The 15,235-nt window shown below is 38.1% G+C and overlaps 1 protein-coding gene across 1 annotated transcript in view; it reads left to right on the forward strand.

Moving 5' to 3' along the window:
• Positions 1 to 633: 633 nt before the first annotated feature.
• COL9A1 (collagen type IX alpha 1 chain) overlaps positions 634 to 15,235 on the forward strand; it is a 64,896-nt gene continuing 50,294 nt past the window's right edge. Inside the window, exons 1-5 of the mRNA XM_071741607.1 lie at positions 634 to 1,011; positions 1,331 to 1,404; positions 2,778 to 2,855; positions 2,978 to 3,110; positions 11,038 to 11,434. Of these exons, the coding sequence (XP_071597708.1) occupies positions 998 to 1,011; positions 1,331 to 1,404; positions 2,778 to 2,855; positions 2,978 to 3,110; positions 11,038 to 11,434 (696 nt within the window). The 5' untranslated portion in view covers positions 634 to 997. The remainder of the gene's footprint in view (positions 1,012 to 1,330; positions 1,405 to 2,777; positions 2,856 to 2,977; positions 3,111 to 11,037; positions 11,435 to 15,235) is intronic.

A 15,235-nucleotide genomic window follows, 5' to 3' on the forward strand; every position in this document is an offset into this window, starting at 1 on the left:
TATATTTCACACTATACAAAAAATACATATATACAGATTTTCTGTAATTTTAAACTACTTTAGAATATAAAGTATCTAGAGAAGATGAAACCTTACAGATGTGATGTTATTAGCAGAAGACTTTAGTGTACTTTTCTATACATATATGAATTTTGATTGTGGTAACTATCAAGACCTTCTGGTTGTTTACAGCTTTTCTGTGGTCTTTTGATTTTAGTCTCTCTCTCTCTCTCTTCTCTCCTTACATCCATGTGAACAAATATGAATAAATATCTTGGTGTGTCCAAACATGTGTAATAGTCTATGGAAAGCAAGTGCTTTATCAATGACAACTGAAGAACAGGACTCTGGCTGGTGATGCCTATGTGTATTCCTTGAAAAGTTTTGACTTTAAGCAATGAAAACCCTTTTAAATAATTGGCTTTATTCAGAAGAACCAACTGTGATAACACCAGTTGGGCTTCTCCTGAGGCCACCTGATGAGTAAATAAGCAATAAATGGAAAAGCTTTCTTTAGAGACCTGGTGTTCTTTTGTTCTCAAAGCTCTTAGTTATAACACCATGTCAGGGCCACCGGCTTCCTCAGCCCCTTGATAAATATTATTCTTTTACCTGCCTGGCTGAACAGCAGACCCCACCCTTCAGTGACTGGAATTGCTGAACTCACATTTTCTTTCTTTCCCTGCCCTGATGCTGGAGCATGCAGCAGCTTTTTCTTTGCTTGTTTGGCTTCTTTATATTCAACTGGCTCCATGGATCCACCCTCAGAGCCCACCAGGACACACCTGTCTGTCCAGCCTCCACCTCCTTCCCTTCAGAAGATTAAAACAGACCCAGCAGCTTGCACCTCCCTCCCTGCTGAGTCCTGTGTGGGGCAGGAGGAGCCATCTGCACCCATTGCTGCTCTTTTACATGGAACTAATGAGAGGGAATCACAGAGTTTGGCTATAGGCACCACGCATTCACATGAGAGAAGTGGAGAAAGCCAGCGAGGAAGATGAAAAGCAACTGGTAAGAGAACAAGTGGGATTCAGAGAAATCTGTAAACAAGAGATTAGAACAGTTAAAGCTGTCCTTGCCAGCTGCTGCCTTTGTTGTTTGCTTTTATGCATTATATGAAGGAAATGGTAATATAAAAAACTTTATTGACATGTTTTATTATGTGGCAAAGATGAAAAGTTCCTATATAAAGAAACTGTCTTGTCAAATCTGTTAGTAAATCCTTAACTTGTGTTTTATACATTTAATATGCACGGCTCTAAGGAGAAAATTAATAACAGAATCTGTCAGAAACCATACATTCATATTGGAGTTTTATGTCTGTTTACAGGAAAATTACAGATTTCTTTTGCGTGTATAGTTTTCTGTGGTCTTTCATCTCAGCCACCATCCAGCAACAATCAAGTAAGGAGACAGACTTTATTTGCATTTCATCTTTCTGTAATTTTAACTGTCAAAAGAATTATTGTGACATTGTTAAAAATTAAAAACCTCTACAACTAGCCATCATGGAGAGAACTTTTATACTTGTGTGTAAATATAGATGGATGAATGTATACATAAGAGAAAGAGAAGAAAAAGCAAGAGCTGCTATTTTAAGATCACTATAGGCAAATTTTTAAGGTAAAGATTAGAGGATTAGTATCTTCCAGTGCTTCTCATCAGATATTTGTCTGCTACCTGTGGCAAAAAAATGGTTACACTTTATTTGCTGGGCATAAAGTGTAAATGGTTGGATGTCGGCCATCTGCCTCCTCAAATAATATAAAATGAGGCTGTTTCTGAGGTGTAACATGTCAACCTGAATGTTCCCTTTAAGTCTATGTTGTCAGAAGGAAACCCACATTTAAGGTTGAGCCCTGGCAGCACACAAGGGGCTCTCTGTAGGTTAGAAATGTTTCTACTTCCAACTTGCACACTTTATTCTTTCCCATCCAGACTCTACTGACATTTTCCATATTGACCCAATACTGGATTTGTACAGGACTCAAACTCTTCAAACAGATGTTTATTTTTACCTAAAAATTTATTTTTACCTAAAATTTATTTACCTAAATTAGGGGACTGGTAGATTTTCATGCTAATTACAATGCTTTTTGACAGATAATATTCTGAAAAATTAGATTTTGAAATTTGGTTTCCTCAAACAAATTTCATACGTTCTTATTTGGGTTAACAAAAAGAGTTCTGTAGGTTCTTCTTGCTCCCATCCTATATTTCAATGAATGGCCATTCTTTGGTCAGATGTGGCACAGAAGGAGGTTTGAACACCTGGAATACCAGAGAGGATGGAAAAGACGCCAGCAGTTTCTCAACAACCCCTTTAGCTGGCATGAGGTTTGTTTAAGTTTCCTTGGGAGTAGGGAGATTGTTGGTTTAGGTAACTTGCTTTTTTTTTTTTTCAAAGTTTGTTTAAACCACCAAAAGTTACAGACCAAAACCTCTTTACACAGCAGGATTTCTTATGCTACAGTTATTCCTCATAGCTCTGCTAGAGAATTATTATAATCTTCTCATTTTAGGGTTTTAGAAAAGCAATTAGTCTATTTATAATTTTAGATTTGCAGCCCTCTAGAACAAAGTATTAGAATGCTGACTTCACTGAGTAGAGTGAATCAGTACAAAGTGCATAATATTATAGAATCTACTTATTATTATTATTTTATTATTTGTAGTTCTATTTAATTATTAATATTCTTATTGTTGCTACACTTGATTTTTAAGGTGATCTGAGGCAATATGCAGGCACATAGTTAATAAATCCACTGTTTTTGCAGGATTACCAGTCATTCTGGGTGCCAGTCAGAGAACTGATCTCTGCCCAACAATCAGGATTGGTCAAGATGACTTGCCAGGCAAGTAGCACCCCAACTTTTCAGGGGAAAGCTGCTGTTCAGAAGCTTTATTAAATTATATTCAGCTCTGTGACTACAGAGATCTCTAATTATATTCTGGACATGTATATTTTCTCTTGTAGGCTTTGACCTGATTTCTCAGTTCCAAATAGAAAAAGCTGCTTCCCAAGGAATTATCCAGAGAGTAGTGGGCTCCACTTCTCTACAAGTGGCTTATAAACTGGGACCCAATGTAGACTTCAGGATCCCAACCAGGTAATGCCTTTTCTTTTTTGTCTTAAAAATATAAATATTTTGCAATATTATAATTTAGGAGATAGACTCACTCCCCAGACAGATATTTTTCAAAGCTTTTGGAGGGGGAAATAGGAATTCAGTTTTTTTTTCCCATTGCCATCACCAGACCAGACGGATTCTGTAATAGCAATTTCAGGGACTTCTGCTTTCTTCCTCTAATCATATTGCTTAGGGTGCATCAAGAGTTGCCAGTAGAAGGGGTTCCTCTCTAAGGAGTAAAGCCAAAAGTTACTGGTGACTTGAAAGGGGACAGAGAGGCATAAACCAACCAACCAAAAAATAACGGGAGAAGATATTTGTCAAAATATTGACACAAAGGGATCTTTCTGATCATGTAAGAATTGCAGAGACAAGGTAGGATGAGAGCTGATTGATTGTATAGTAAGGGTTGGGTATCTATGTGCTTTTTGGATAACTGGTACATGTATGTTCCTGGCTGATCTGTGGTCACAGGCAAGTTGCAATAGAACCCAGAATTTAGGAATCTAATTGAGTTTGTGCCTTACAGGCCAGACTTGCCGTTGGTGTAGGAATAGAGACAGTTACAGCAGGGTAGAGATGCCTTTGCCAAACTTGGGCAAATCTGCATTCTGGTCCAGCACTTTATGTAATTAATAATGCCTTAGCAATTAGCTGGCAAGACCTTTATTTGGACTGATGTTTCAGCTAGGAATCATTGGAGTGCAAAGTGTTTCTGCCATGCTCTAGCTTTCACTGACAACTTCTGTTTGCTGCAGTCCTCCCCGGCTTCTGGCTTTGTAGCCATCAGGTTAAGCTACTTTACAGCTGAACCAGTTGGTTACATTGGGCTCATGACTACTTTCCCTCACAGAGGAAAATCAAATTAGTGCACAAATTTGAATCCAGCTACAGACAGTAAATGGAATCTTCATTTCACTAACAGTTGGAGGCTCAGATTTTCAATGTGTGTTTCTCAGCTTAGGAACAGTCTGAGCTATCACAATGGTAATAAGTTAATTTTTAAGAAAGTTTAGATATTGCTATAGATGACTCTAATGAGACATGCTTGATATACACAAATTATCCCTGATAAAGCCTATGCAAGCAGTTGCTAATACGTCATGGCTCCTGAGCTGACTTCTGCTACTGGGCTTGCTTCCTGGGAGTGGTGCTGTAATGCCATGAATTTACCACATTCAAGACACTGATGGGTATTTCTGGTCAATACTGTGCTGGTACACAGCAATGCTACCTCATGGTATACTTGAAATTTGGCCCTAACTCAAAGTAAGGAGTCACCCACACTAGACCTGAGCATCTTGTCTCAGGCAATGGCTTGAGTCCTGTTAATGCTCCAGTCTATCAGTGTGCTGATCCTCTACCACTGAACCTCATCTTGCTCCTCTGTTCCAGTGCTGGTTTATGGTGTGCCCCTCTCAGTAAGCCATCTTAGAAGTGAAGCTGGAAGCAAGCAGTTAAGGGTAACAGTGCAGGAGAGGAAAACTTTAAGACATTTCTAATATTTTATTTTTTTTTTTTAACTGAACTCTACATAATCTTTAAAATGTGGCATGTTATATGGGTTTTACTAGTATGAATTTGTGCTGATGAAATGCTGGAGAAGTATTTGAAGAGTTAGCAAGGTCCACAGACCACCTCGGGCAAGGCTGAACACCTTTGTCAGCGCAGGGGTATAGCTCTGGCTTTCTCAGCCCTGGGCATCTCAGCAACTGAGCTGAACTCCTGGCTGCATTTCCCACACTTCCTCCTGCACTGAACTTTATTCACACCCCGATAATGTAAATGTTTTGCAGTGGGGTAGGAGCGGGTAACAGCTGCATCCCGCGGAGGCAGGCAGGGAGGGAATGAGGGAAAAAAGGATGGGAAAGGGAGGGAGAACGGGAGAATAGGGAAGGGGAGAGTGGGGAAGGAGAGGAAAGGGGGGGAGGGAAGAAGCGTCCGAGCCGCCCCATCCTCCTCCGGCCCGAGGCGCCCCGGCTCTGCGGAGCTGTCCGCGCCCGCGGTGCTGAAGCATCGCCCCGCCGCGGGCTGACAGGGGCCTGGGGGAGCCCCGGGGGCCGCCGTCGCTGTGGCTGAGCAGGCACACAGAGCGTCCAGCCCTCCCGATTCATCCCTCCATCGCTTCGCCAAGAGCTGGGAGAGGCAAAAGTGGACTGGAAAAAGCACAGAGCACGGCGCTGCCCAGGCGGGCGGCTGGAGCAGGCGTGAGGGCACCGGTGCTGAGGGGGCACCGGGGAGGGACCCTCAGTAAGCACCTCAGGCTCTGTGCCTGCCCTGCTGCGGAGATTCCTCTCACACCTACGTTAATGAGCAGCCGTGTTAGTACCAGGTAACCCGATGGCAATGGACAATGTCTTCTCTTGTCTTATGAAATAAGGAGGGGTCTCCCTAACTCAGCCTGTTCCTTGGTGTAAGGCATTCAGGGCTTTTGAAGTAGGGCTGGGAAGATGAATGTGTGTGTAGAAATGGCAAGCAAGCCATTTATGTATCAGCACAGAGAGCTTGCCTGGCTGTCAGTGTTCAGTCAGCACTTAGCAGAAATAATAAATATTCTTTTAGATTAACGTCTGATCATTATACTAACACAGACAATCCCATGTCACAGTAGCTACGGCGTGGGAACGAGAGCTTAATTAGATGGACATGGCTCAGCATATTTATGCAGTCTTTGATGTCACAACAGCTTATGCCTCAAAAAGCTTACATAGCTTCCCTAAAAAGCTACAATTTTTGCCTTGGTCCTTTTGCTGCTTAGTATATTTACCAAGGCTGAGAAATATATCCCAGAATGAACAGAAAAAAAATTGCATACAAGCCTTGACTTTAACTTCTCCTGTCATCAACATAAATTTCCATTGGCCATTGCTTCTTCCAGCATAAAATCTGCTGACAAATGATCACAGTGTTCTTGATGCAATAAGAATCTGAGAAGCTGCCATGACTCATACCCATTGTCTCAAACGTGGTAACTCTGTCATTTTTCAATTTAATCTAAGTACCTGTTGTAAATGTCGACTCGTTACTACATACAAAATTAATACTGTAAATTTGTATGGTAATTGTAGTAGTTTATTTGGATAATAATACTATTGATTTTTAATTGCAAGCTAAAAACAAATCTTAGAAAAAATGAGTATGTTCATGAAATGTTTTCAAGTGGGGAAAAAGGGCTAGCTATCTTTATGCACTAGCTGAAATCTTCATCCCATGACTAAACAAAGAGAAGTCACACTGCAGCTGTTGCATTGGAAGTCCCATATCTACATGGGTGAATTAATTCCATGGAACATTCCAAGGCATTCACATTTGATCATCTATACTGCTAAAATATTACACAAGATCTTGGTATGGTTTGAGTCCACATGAATTAGCACTCTTGAAATAATTCCTGGGCACAGCTTAGCAGTTAGCAGATGCCATGGACCATCCCCAATATGTAGTTTGGATATAGTCATCATATTTTGGAAATAAACAGGTTTAAACTTTTTCATCCCACTTGAATTTAGTATCAGAGACCAATTCTGGGCATATGGAATTTAACAGCATGAAGGTACCTTATGATTGTAGAAATGATACCTCTTTGCCCGCATGCTCATCTCAGGAGAAAGCAGAGCAGTGTGAACATTGGAGTTGCCTTTTGAACAGTGTTTTTATTTGGGATAGTAATGTTTAGCTGATCACTTTAACAGGTGACATGAAAAACATGAAAATAGAAAGTTTATATAACTTTGTCATAAGCTTGGAGCATCCAAGCATCCACTTTTTGTTTTGGTGTGGTTTTTTTGTTTTTTGTTTTCTCCTTTGGGAATAAGGCTTCTCTGTGAAGTAATGCTCCTCAAATGCATGCACCTGAAGGTCTGACTTTTCTATATCCAGCCACCAAAGTTCTTTTTCTATTACAAGCAAGTGATCTTGTGGAGTACTGCTCTGTTAATATTGATGATGACACTGTAATGGAAAACACAAAATGCAGCTAAGAAGATAATTAGCTCATAAGAGAAATAATTAGCTCAGAACTGGGTATTTCTGAAGAATAGAGACCAGCTGAAGGTAATGATTCCTAGCAAATAACTTCTGGCTAATGACTTGGGGCAGTTGCTTTTAAAAATACTTAGGTTTTATTGCTATTGCTTAATTAATGGTTTGCCAGATAGTGCCTGTCAGGTCAATTGTGACTCTAGGAGATTTGAGGTGGTGCAGACACAAGTGTCTCCAGCTTAAAAAAAAGAACCCATAGTCATGGGTATGTGATACTGCATTATCATTATGTTGTCCAGAGGAAATTCTACATCTACCTCTAATAGACTGTACTGACATTTCTAAAAGCCTCATTTAGCAAGGAGTAAGTAATCTCAGTGGGCAGTGGAGATGTCCTCAGACATTAACTTTTAAAGAAACAGGTTTAATAATGTAAGCAATTATATTGTAGTATTCAAATCAACACATAGTTAACCTCTTAAAACACTCTGCTGGTCTTGATGACTCCTGAAGTCAGTGGGGCTATTTAAGGCTTTGACCACACGGTCAGATGACTTATCTCAGATATTCTAAAGGGAGGATTTAGCCTTGAAATCTGAAAGAAATCTTGAAGTTACAGGATTAAAAAGACTGTTAAGTATTTATGATGAAGATTAAAATAAAGCAATAGTGTTTCAGAAGTTCTCACATGAGTTACAAATGTTTCAACCTCCCCTTTCCCCCAAGCTGTATTTAAAAAAAATAAGCAAGAACTTAAATATCTGCTAAAATACTGGTCTGGTCTTGCAGTCATTTCAGACTTAAAGCAGTTAATAATAGCTCTGTATATACAAGGAAAACAGGACTAGACTGCTGTCTTGCAAACTTGAGACAAAACTAATTAATTTAAGTAATACTCTAATGGCTTATATCCCTGGCTATTTTAAGTGGGTAAGAAATAAGTGAGGTCTAAATTTGGCCTGTGTACTTAAAATAATTTTGCAAAGTAATTTTTCCAGTGCTCATCTGCCTGATTCTAAGTTTTAAACTGCTTGATTTCCTTACACAAATTAGTGGAATTTGAAAGATGTATGTTAAAAGTAGTTGATGGAAGTAATTGGAGTTCTATATAGTTATCAGCTGTTCAATAAGACCACAGAATCCAGCACTCTTCATTTTGCAGTAGAGATGTAAGAATAACTTCTTTGCAAGCTGCTGACTTCAGTAGGGTTTTTGCCTATGTAAAGATCACAGGCTTAGGGAAAAACCACTAAAGCCAATGGAATTCCTTTATTACTGTTGGAGTAACTGAAATGAGAATCTGTTTCTGTTTTATTTGTAGAACTAAGTCGAAATCTTACACAGTTACAGTCCCTGGCAGAGTGTCTTTTTGGCAATAGATCCTGCTGTGCTTAATTCTTTTGACTCAGGTTTCTGATACTAAATCTTTAGTCTAAAGGCAGCAGCTCTTCTGATTTGTTATTAAAAGTTTGTTTTTTTTTTTTTAATGTAAATAATTATTCATGTTTGTGTAATGACTTTTAATCTTTACCATTCTATAAGTTACTATATAAATTACTTCTATATAAATTACTTCAAAGTGAGGGTTTTTTTTTCTGACTCTAACCAGTGTCAGAAGCTCTTACGAAATTTCTCCTCTCTGTATATCACTTGAAGAAGTTAATATATATATATATTTTTTTCCATTTTAATTTCTGAAAAAGAAAAGGAACCCAGCTGATGGCTTGCAAAGGACCAACACTATACCTAAATATAGTGCAAAGAATCCTTTTGCCAATCTGGTATAAGCAATCTTCTAACTGAAAGATAAATCTGATTTTGCTTACTAGGTTTTATTGTTTGGTTGGTTTATTTTTCCCCAGTCTATTTATGTCAGCTGAGGTAGGGTAAGAACGTGTGTGATATATTAACCAGTATTACCATGACAGCAAGATTTACCAGTGCAGAGAAGGAATGAAAACCTTTCCTCAGAGGTTCTGGTATTAGCTACACCTTCTTTAGCTGCAGAGCTCTGCATGTCAGATCCCCTAGAGACACTGAGCTTGACAGAGAGAAATGGGGAATGTCACACAGAGGCTAGTTAGAAAAATATCTAACAATAACACCTGCAATAGGGTAGCAGTAAAACCTGCTCCTGTGCAAGAACAAACAGTGGTATCCAGCAAATGAAGAGATAAATGACTGAGATGAGCTAAGGCTTTAGTAGCAGAGGACATTGAAATACTTATTTAAGAGACATTATGGAGGCTGAATGACACTGAGGGCCTTAAAAAATGTGCTTAACTGGACCAGGAGCTTAGCAAGAGTCTAATATGTATCTGGATAGGGATGAGGATTATGTTCCCAGAGCAGGAAAGCATATATAAATATATTGTGTAAGCTAGAAGCCTAACAAAAGGGTAGAGGACAGTAGTATACTGGAATGTGCTTGGAAGAGGAGGAAAGGTACAGTGCTCATGCACTGACGTTTGCATTTGAGATGGCAAGATACAACCTGAAACAAAAAAATGGGAGAACACAAAGTCCTGTTAGACAAAGCCAGCTGGGACAGACTGCTGCACCTGGAACCAACAGAGACCCGAGTCAGAGCAAGGAACACCCTCTCCCATCTTTGTGTATCTCAGCACCCCGTGTAATGAGAGGCTCTTCCAGCTAAACATCCCCCTGCCTCACACACCAGATTTCAGATGCAAGTAAAGGGTTGTGGGGAAAGAGGAGAAACATCACCTGCTCGAGCAGTTTATCGAAAAGGTGAAGATGCTGCTGCCGGGCTTGTCCCGGTCCCTGGTGAAACCTTGCCGAGGCTGTGCCGTCACCTACTGGAATACGATTGCACTACAGCCTCGGACGCTTCAACACCAAACCACGGTGTGGAGACTTTAAGTAAGAGAATGCTTCCACGGAATCATTAAATCACCAAGCATGCAGAAAAAAACCTCATTTATTACATTTTGTTCCTTGTTTCCTCCTTAGCCTAAGGCTTGAGATTCACTAATGATGGCTAAATTCCTGCTGAGATAGAATTGATCTGCCACTCAAAAATAATCTTTCTTCAAAATGCCTGCTTGCCTGAGAAGTTATTCTAATGAGCTCCAGTTACAAAACAGCTGTGCATGTCTCAAAGCTTAATATGTTTATTCAAATACAGCTTATTCTTAAATGTGGATAGATTGCAAATAACATGTTGATGTCAACTGGATTATGACACTACAATTTTACAATCAATAGAATATAAAATGACATATTAAAAAAATATTTTACTGGATTCACAGATACATTGAGAGAAAAAGGGGTGTTACTGCATTGCACAGTGACACAGCCAGTAGTACTTCTTTTTTTCCAAATCTCCTATTATAGGAATTGCAAAAGAATGAAACATATGTGGCAAAAGGGTTCACTGCTACTTAGAGTCTTGTGCTTGAAAGTCACAGAACATCATGTATTTTCAGTGTGTGTTCTTAATGTATGTTTGTCAGTTAACAATTTATTTGCTGAACGATTTATGCTGAAGTGATAGCAAATATATTAACAAAATAGTTATTGTTAGGTTGAATAAGAAAATGCATTTGCAAAAGACATTCTTACATCTTCAAAACCAAATCAGATCTGTCCTGACTATCTACCTGGTCCATTGTAAGTCACTCTATGTTGACTGATTTAGTTAAGTCTAATAGTAGGAAAGAGAAAAATTGTAGGATATATTTTCTAAATGTGAAGTAGGAGTCTGTTATTACTCCATCCAGTACACTTAGCAAGGGTTATAACAAATATTGTACAATTTTGGAAGAACCCACATTTCTGAACCAGTTCCTTTTGACAATAGCAGCACTAATGACTCAAAAGGACACCAGTTCTGGGGACTGTGGTGATACATGGGGCTTTTCAGAACAAATACAAAAAATTTCCTGTATTTGATCCTACACAGCGCAATATATTCCAACGGACTGCCCGATGAGTATTCCTTCCTAACCACTTTTCGGATGACTGGGGCCACACTTCAGAAATACTGGACCATTTGGCAGATTCAGGATTCTTCAGGAAAAGTACAAGTTGGAGTGAATCTTAACGGTCAAGTGAAAAGTGTTGAATTTTCTTATAAAGGAGCTGATGGAAACATCCGAACTGCATCATTTTTGCATTTGCCTTTCCTGTTTGACTCCCAATGGCACAAGCTTATGATAACTGTGGAAGCAAACAGTGTCACACTTTATATTGACTGTATTAAAGTAGAATCCCTAAACATAAAACCAAAAGGAAAAATCAACTTTGATGGCTTTGCTGTGCTTGGAAAACTTAAAAATAATCCTGAAATATCAGTTCCGGTAAGTCCCAAAATCTTTATTACTTGAAAAAGTGCTTCATAGGATCTTTTTTTTTTTTTTTTTTTTTTTTTTTTTTTTTTTTTTTTTTTTTTTTGTGGAATGTATTTTCAAATGGTTTATAAAAGCAGAAATAGCAGAAAAGAAAAACTCCTTGGTGGGTAAGTACTAGCTTTGCAAATTGCTCATACGTACACTGTGTAAGGTAAGGGATGACCCAGTTGTTTAAGTCTAAATTTCAATAGTGAAATGTCTCAGGTATCCACACTTCTATCACTGGATTCTGCTCTGAGTCTCTCAGTTGGATGTTCCTCTGCTTATCTCCTATATGGAGCTTGATCTAAAAGGAAGTATCTGGACATGGACTTGTGGGCTGTACCTCACACCACAGTGTGCCAAATATTCATTAAGCAAGAACTGGGACCCCTCTCTCATACACATGCACTGACCATCAGTTAGAGATAATTAACTAGGTCTGTGGCAGAATAAATATTTTAAGTATTTAAATAGCTCCTGTAAGATATTGATGGAGGTCCTTTTGGATCTACTTTGATGCTCACACATAATTCATCCATGTTTAAATCTCGGTGTTAAATCAGAAATTATCATGAACATCTTACACATGGTTCTACCTTGTATGATCAGGTTGACAATGGCTTTTGCTTTTTATTTATTTTTTTAATAAAAAAGACTGACCTGGAGTTGACAGCTGAATCTTAAAAAGGTTCTTGTTCATGAATCCAGTGAGGGATAAGTATAGTGTCAGTGACTCTTTCCAATCCAAGCAAACAGCCCAGCAGAGCTGACACATAAAACTTGCCCATCTCCACAATACCTTCTCCTGGATTCCTTAAAACATCTCATCTTAATATCCTGGCTGCTATGAATCCTTTTGTTAGATACTTAGCTTTCTCTGTACTTTGCAAAATATATCTAAATACTCTGTGGAGTTCTCTCTGCTCTGTGTAGCAAGAGGAGGCAGTCAAATGCTTATTCTATATCCTGTTGGTGGATTTAATGGTAAAAATATTCTTTTCATGCTACTATGTTGTGAGGAAAGTAACTGATGGAGGACACAACATTGGGGGTGACATATGGTAAATACCAAATGCTTTTATGACCTTTTACTAAGGCAAACTGATTATTAAAAATGTTGGGGATTTTGTCACTTGATTATCTGGTTTAGTTTCCCAGACGAACAATTCATATAAAACACAAATAAAGTGATGTAGCTGTAATTTCTGACAGGAAAACACTTGTAGCTGTCACATCTATGCTTTTAGACATCCACAAAAGTGGGGTTTTTTCAGCTAATAGGTCACACTACACTTTATGCTGAATAATTTTATGATTCTAGGTAATAATTTTGTCCCAGGGTGGCACAAAATGAGATTTAAGACTTTGGGAAGGCTATTTTTGAATTAACTTTGTAGATTAGAGGGAAATAAATAAATTTGTAAAGTTTCAAACTTTGAAAAATGTTGAAAAATACAGCTGAAAAAATGGCAAAATTCTCTATATTTTCCTGACCCTTTTCCAAGGATCCTCTTTAAGTGTTTTAGGAAGATACAATATGGATGGTAAGACAGAATACAGAATAATAATAAATAAATACAGAAAAATACAGTAACTGGCTCTGTATTGCAACTGTCATTTATATCCCCACACTGAAGTTTTGAATCAACCTTGAAAGAAAAAGAGTGAAATGACATCTTTTAACTATATTTTCTGTTTTTTGCTAAAAATGTGGCCACAGAATAATCAACCCTGTATAAGCTTGAAAGGGCATGCATTGCAGGAAAAGGAGCACCTTGTGCTTCACTATATTTGTATGAATGAGTTACTATACTGCATTGGGGAGAAATCAGTTTTACTTGAAAAATGGTGACAGCTGCCCCAGGTGTCTGAAAGCAGATATCTAGTATGTTATAGATGTGGAGTAGGAAATGCCAATAGCTCAAAAGTTAGACTAATTCTCTCTCAAAAAAAAAGTTAGCCTTTGAAAATATACTTCCAATGTAATCAGCTGGAGATGATAATGTAATGATTAGCTGCATACATGTTTCAACTTTGCTGGCTGGCTTGAGGGATACTGGCTGATGAATGGATGGATGAGATAATGAAAACATTACATAGTCTATGCATGGTAATGGAATGGAAAAAAGTCTATCTCACCATTGCATTGTTCTTTGGAAAGATATTTGGATTAAATGCATATTTAGACCAGGGAGCTAGAGGTATTAAGACATTACAATACGCAGTGCTACAGTAAAGCAGCCCCCAGAGGTAGAGTCACTAGAGTAATTACTTTAAAAACAAGAAGGGTTCCTGTTGCCTGTTCAAGTAATGATTAGGAGTGGCAGCCTACAAATGAGGAGAGAGATGTGGTATTAAAATCAGCTTGGCAAGAAATCTGACTTCTCCTCCTTCTCTGTTGGCACTCTGGAAAAAGCAGTAAAGGACATTTGGAATTTTATCCCCTTCCCCTCCAGTCCATGTTTTGGGGAAATTTCTTCTTTTCAGCAAGGCAGACAGATGAGAAAGATGGATTAGGCTGGACTTTTCAGGCATCTGGTGGAGGAAGAGTGTCTAGCATTAACTTTTGCCTCACCTATGTTTAAGCACTTACACCATTAGGTAGTAGTGTGAGGTCAGGTGGAATGTGATGTATAGGACACCCTTACTCAGGGATGAAGGACAAAAATGGAATAAAGTACTTTTTATTATTCACCACTTAATGTGCAAAGTATTTGTTTAAATCTTCAGTATGTTTATGGAAGGATTCAGTAATATTTACTGTATTTTATGAAAAAAAGCAACCTTTGCATAAGGAAGGTCTTGAAACAGGAGTATGATGCATGTTTTTTGACAAAAAGGATAATAAAGCCCTGGAACAAATTAGCAGGGAAGGAAGAAAGTAAGCATCACATTAAATTTTTATACTGAGTTTGAATGTCGAAAAATACACTTTAATTCAGACAGAATTGTGGGTTTGAAATAGAACACAATTGATTGAATTTCATGGCCTGTGCTATGAAGCCAAACTGACTGTGATTGTGGTCCAACCTGGTATTATGAAATGTAGATTTAGGAAGACCATAACCTCTGAAATTATGATAAAGAAAATACACAATCTGATGGACTTGTAATTTTTAAATGGCTGTTTATACTGCACAAGTTTCTTATTTAGATTGTGTATTTAGTTTCTCTTTAAAGGGAGCAAATAAATCTATGGTTGGGGATATTCTAGCTTACCCTTTGATTTGTTTGACTGTACTCAGTTGAAAATCTTACCAGTCTTGGTTATTTAATATGTCCCAGGCATGACTTCTGATTTATTGGCAGACATTTTTAAAGTATATTACTTCCAGTGGTATAATTTCTAAAGGACATAAATTATGCAGTTCTTATTCCTTTTTTTTTTTGTGGTATTCTCTGAGCACTCTTGCAGAATAGGTAAACTTCTTATAGATACACTCTAATACATGTAATTTTAAAAAAGGTTCTTTATTGCTTGTTGTTACTATGGTTGCCTAGGAGAGCAATAGATTCCATTAGAAACTATGGCTTGCCTTTGAGCCCTTACAAAGATTTATTCCAGGATTTCTGAAGTATTTTATGGAGAGCAAATTTTTATACAAGCTTGCAGCTGCATTTTATCTTTTTTTACATAACAGAAGAAATAGTTCTTTATCTAAAAGTAATTCAAACAATCCACTGGAAACTCCAAGCAACTCAAGATTTATCATAATTTCAAAATTGAAAAGTAACTTATTTCCAAAATCATGCAATTGTTATAGAAAG

The sequence above is a fragment of the Heliangelus exortis genome, chromosome 3 (genome assembly GCF_036169615.1).
Source record: "Heliangelus exortis chromosome 3, bHelExo1.hap1, whole genome shotgun sequence".
Taxonomy (NCBI): domain Eukaryota; kingdom Metazoa; phylum Chordata; class Aves; order Apodiformes; family Trochilidae; genus Heliangelus; species Heliangelus exortis.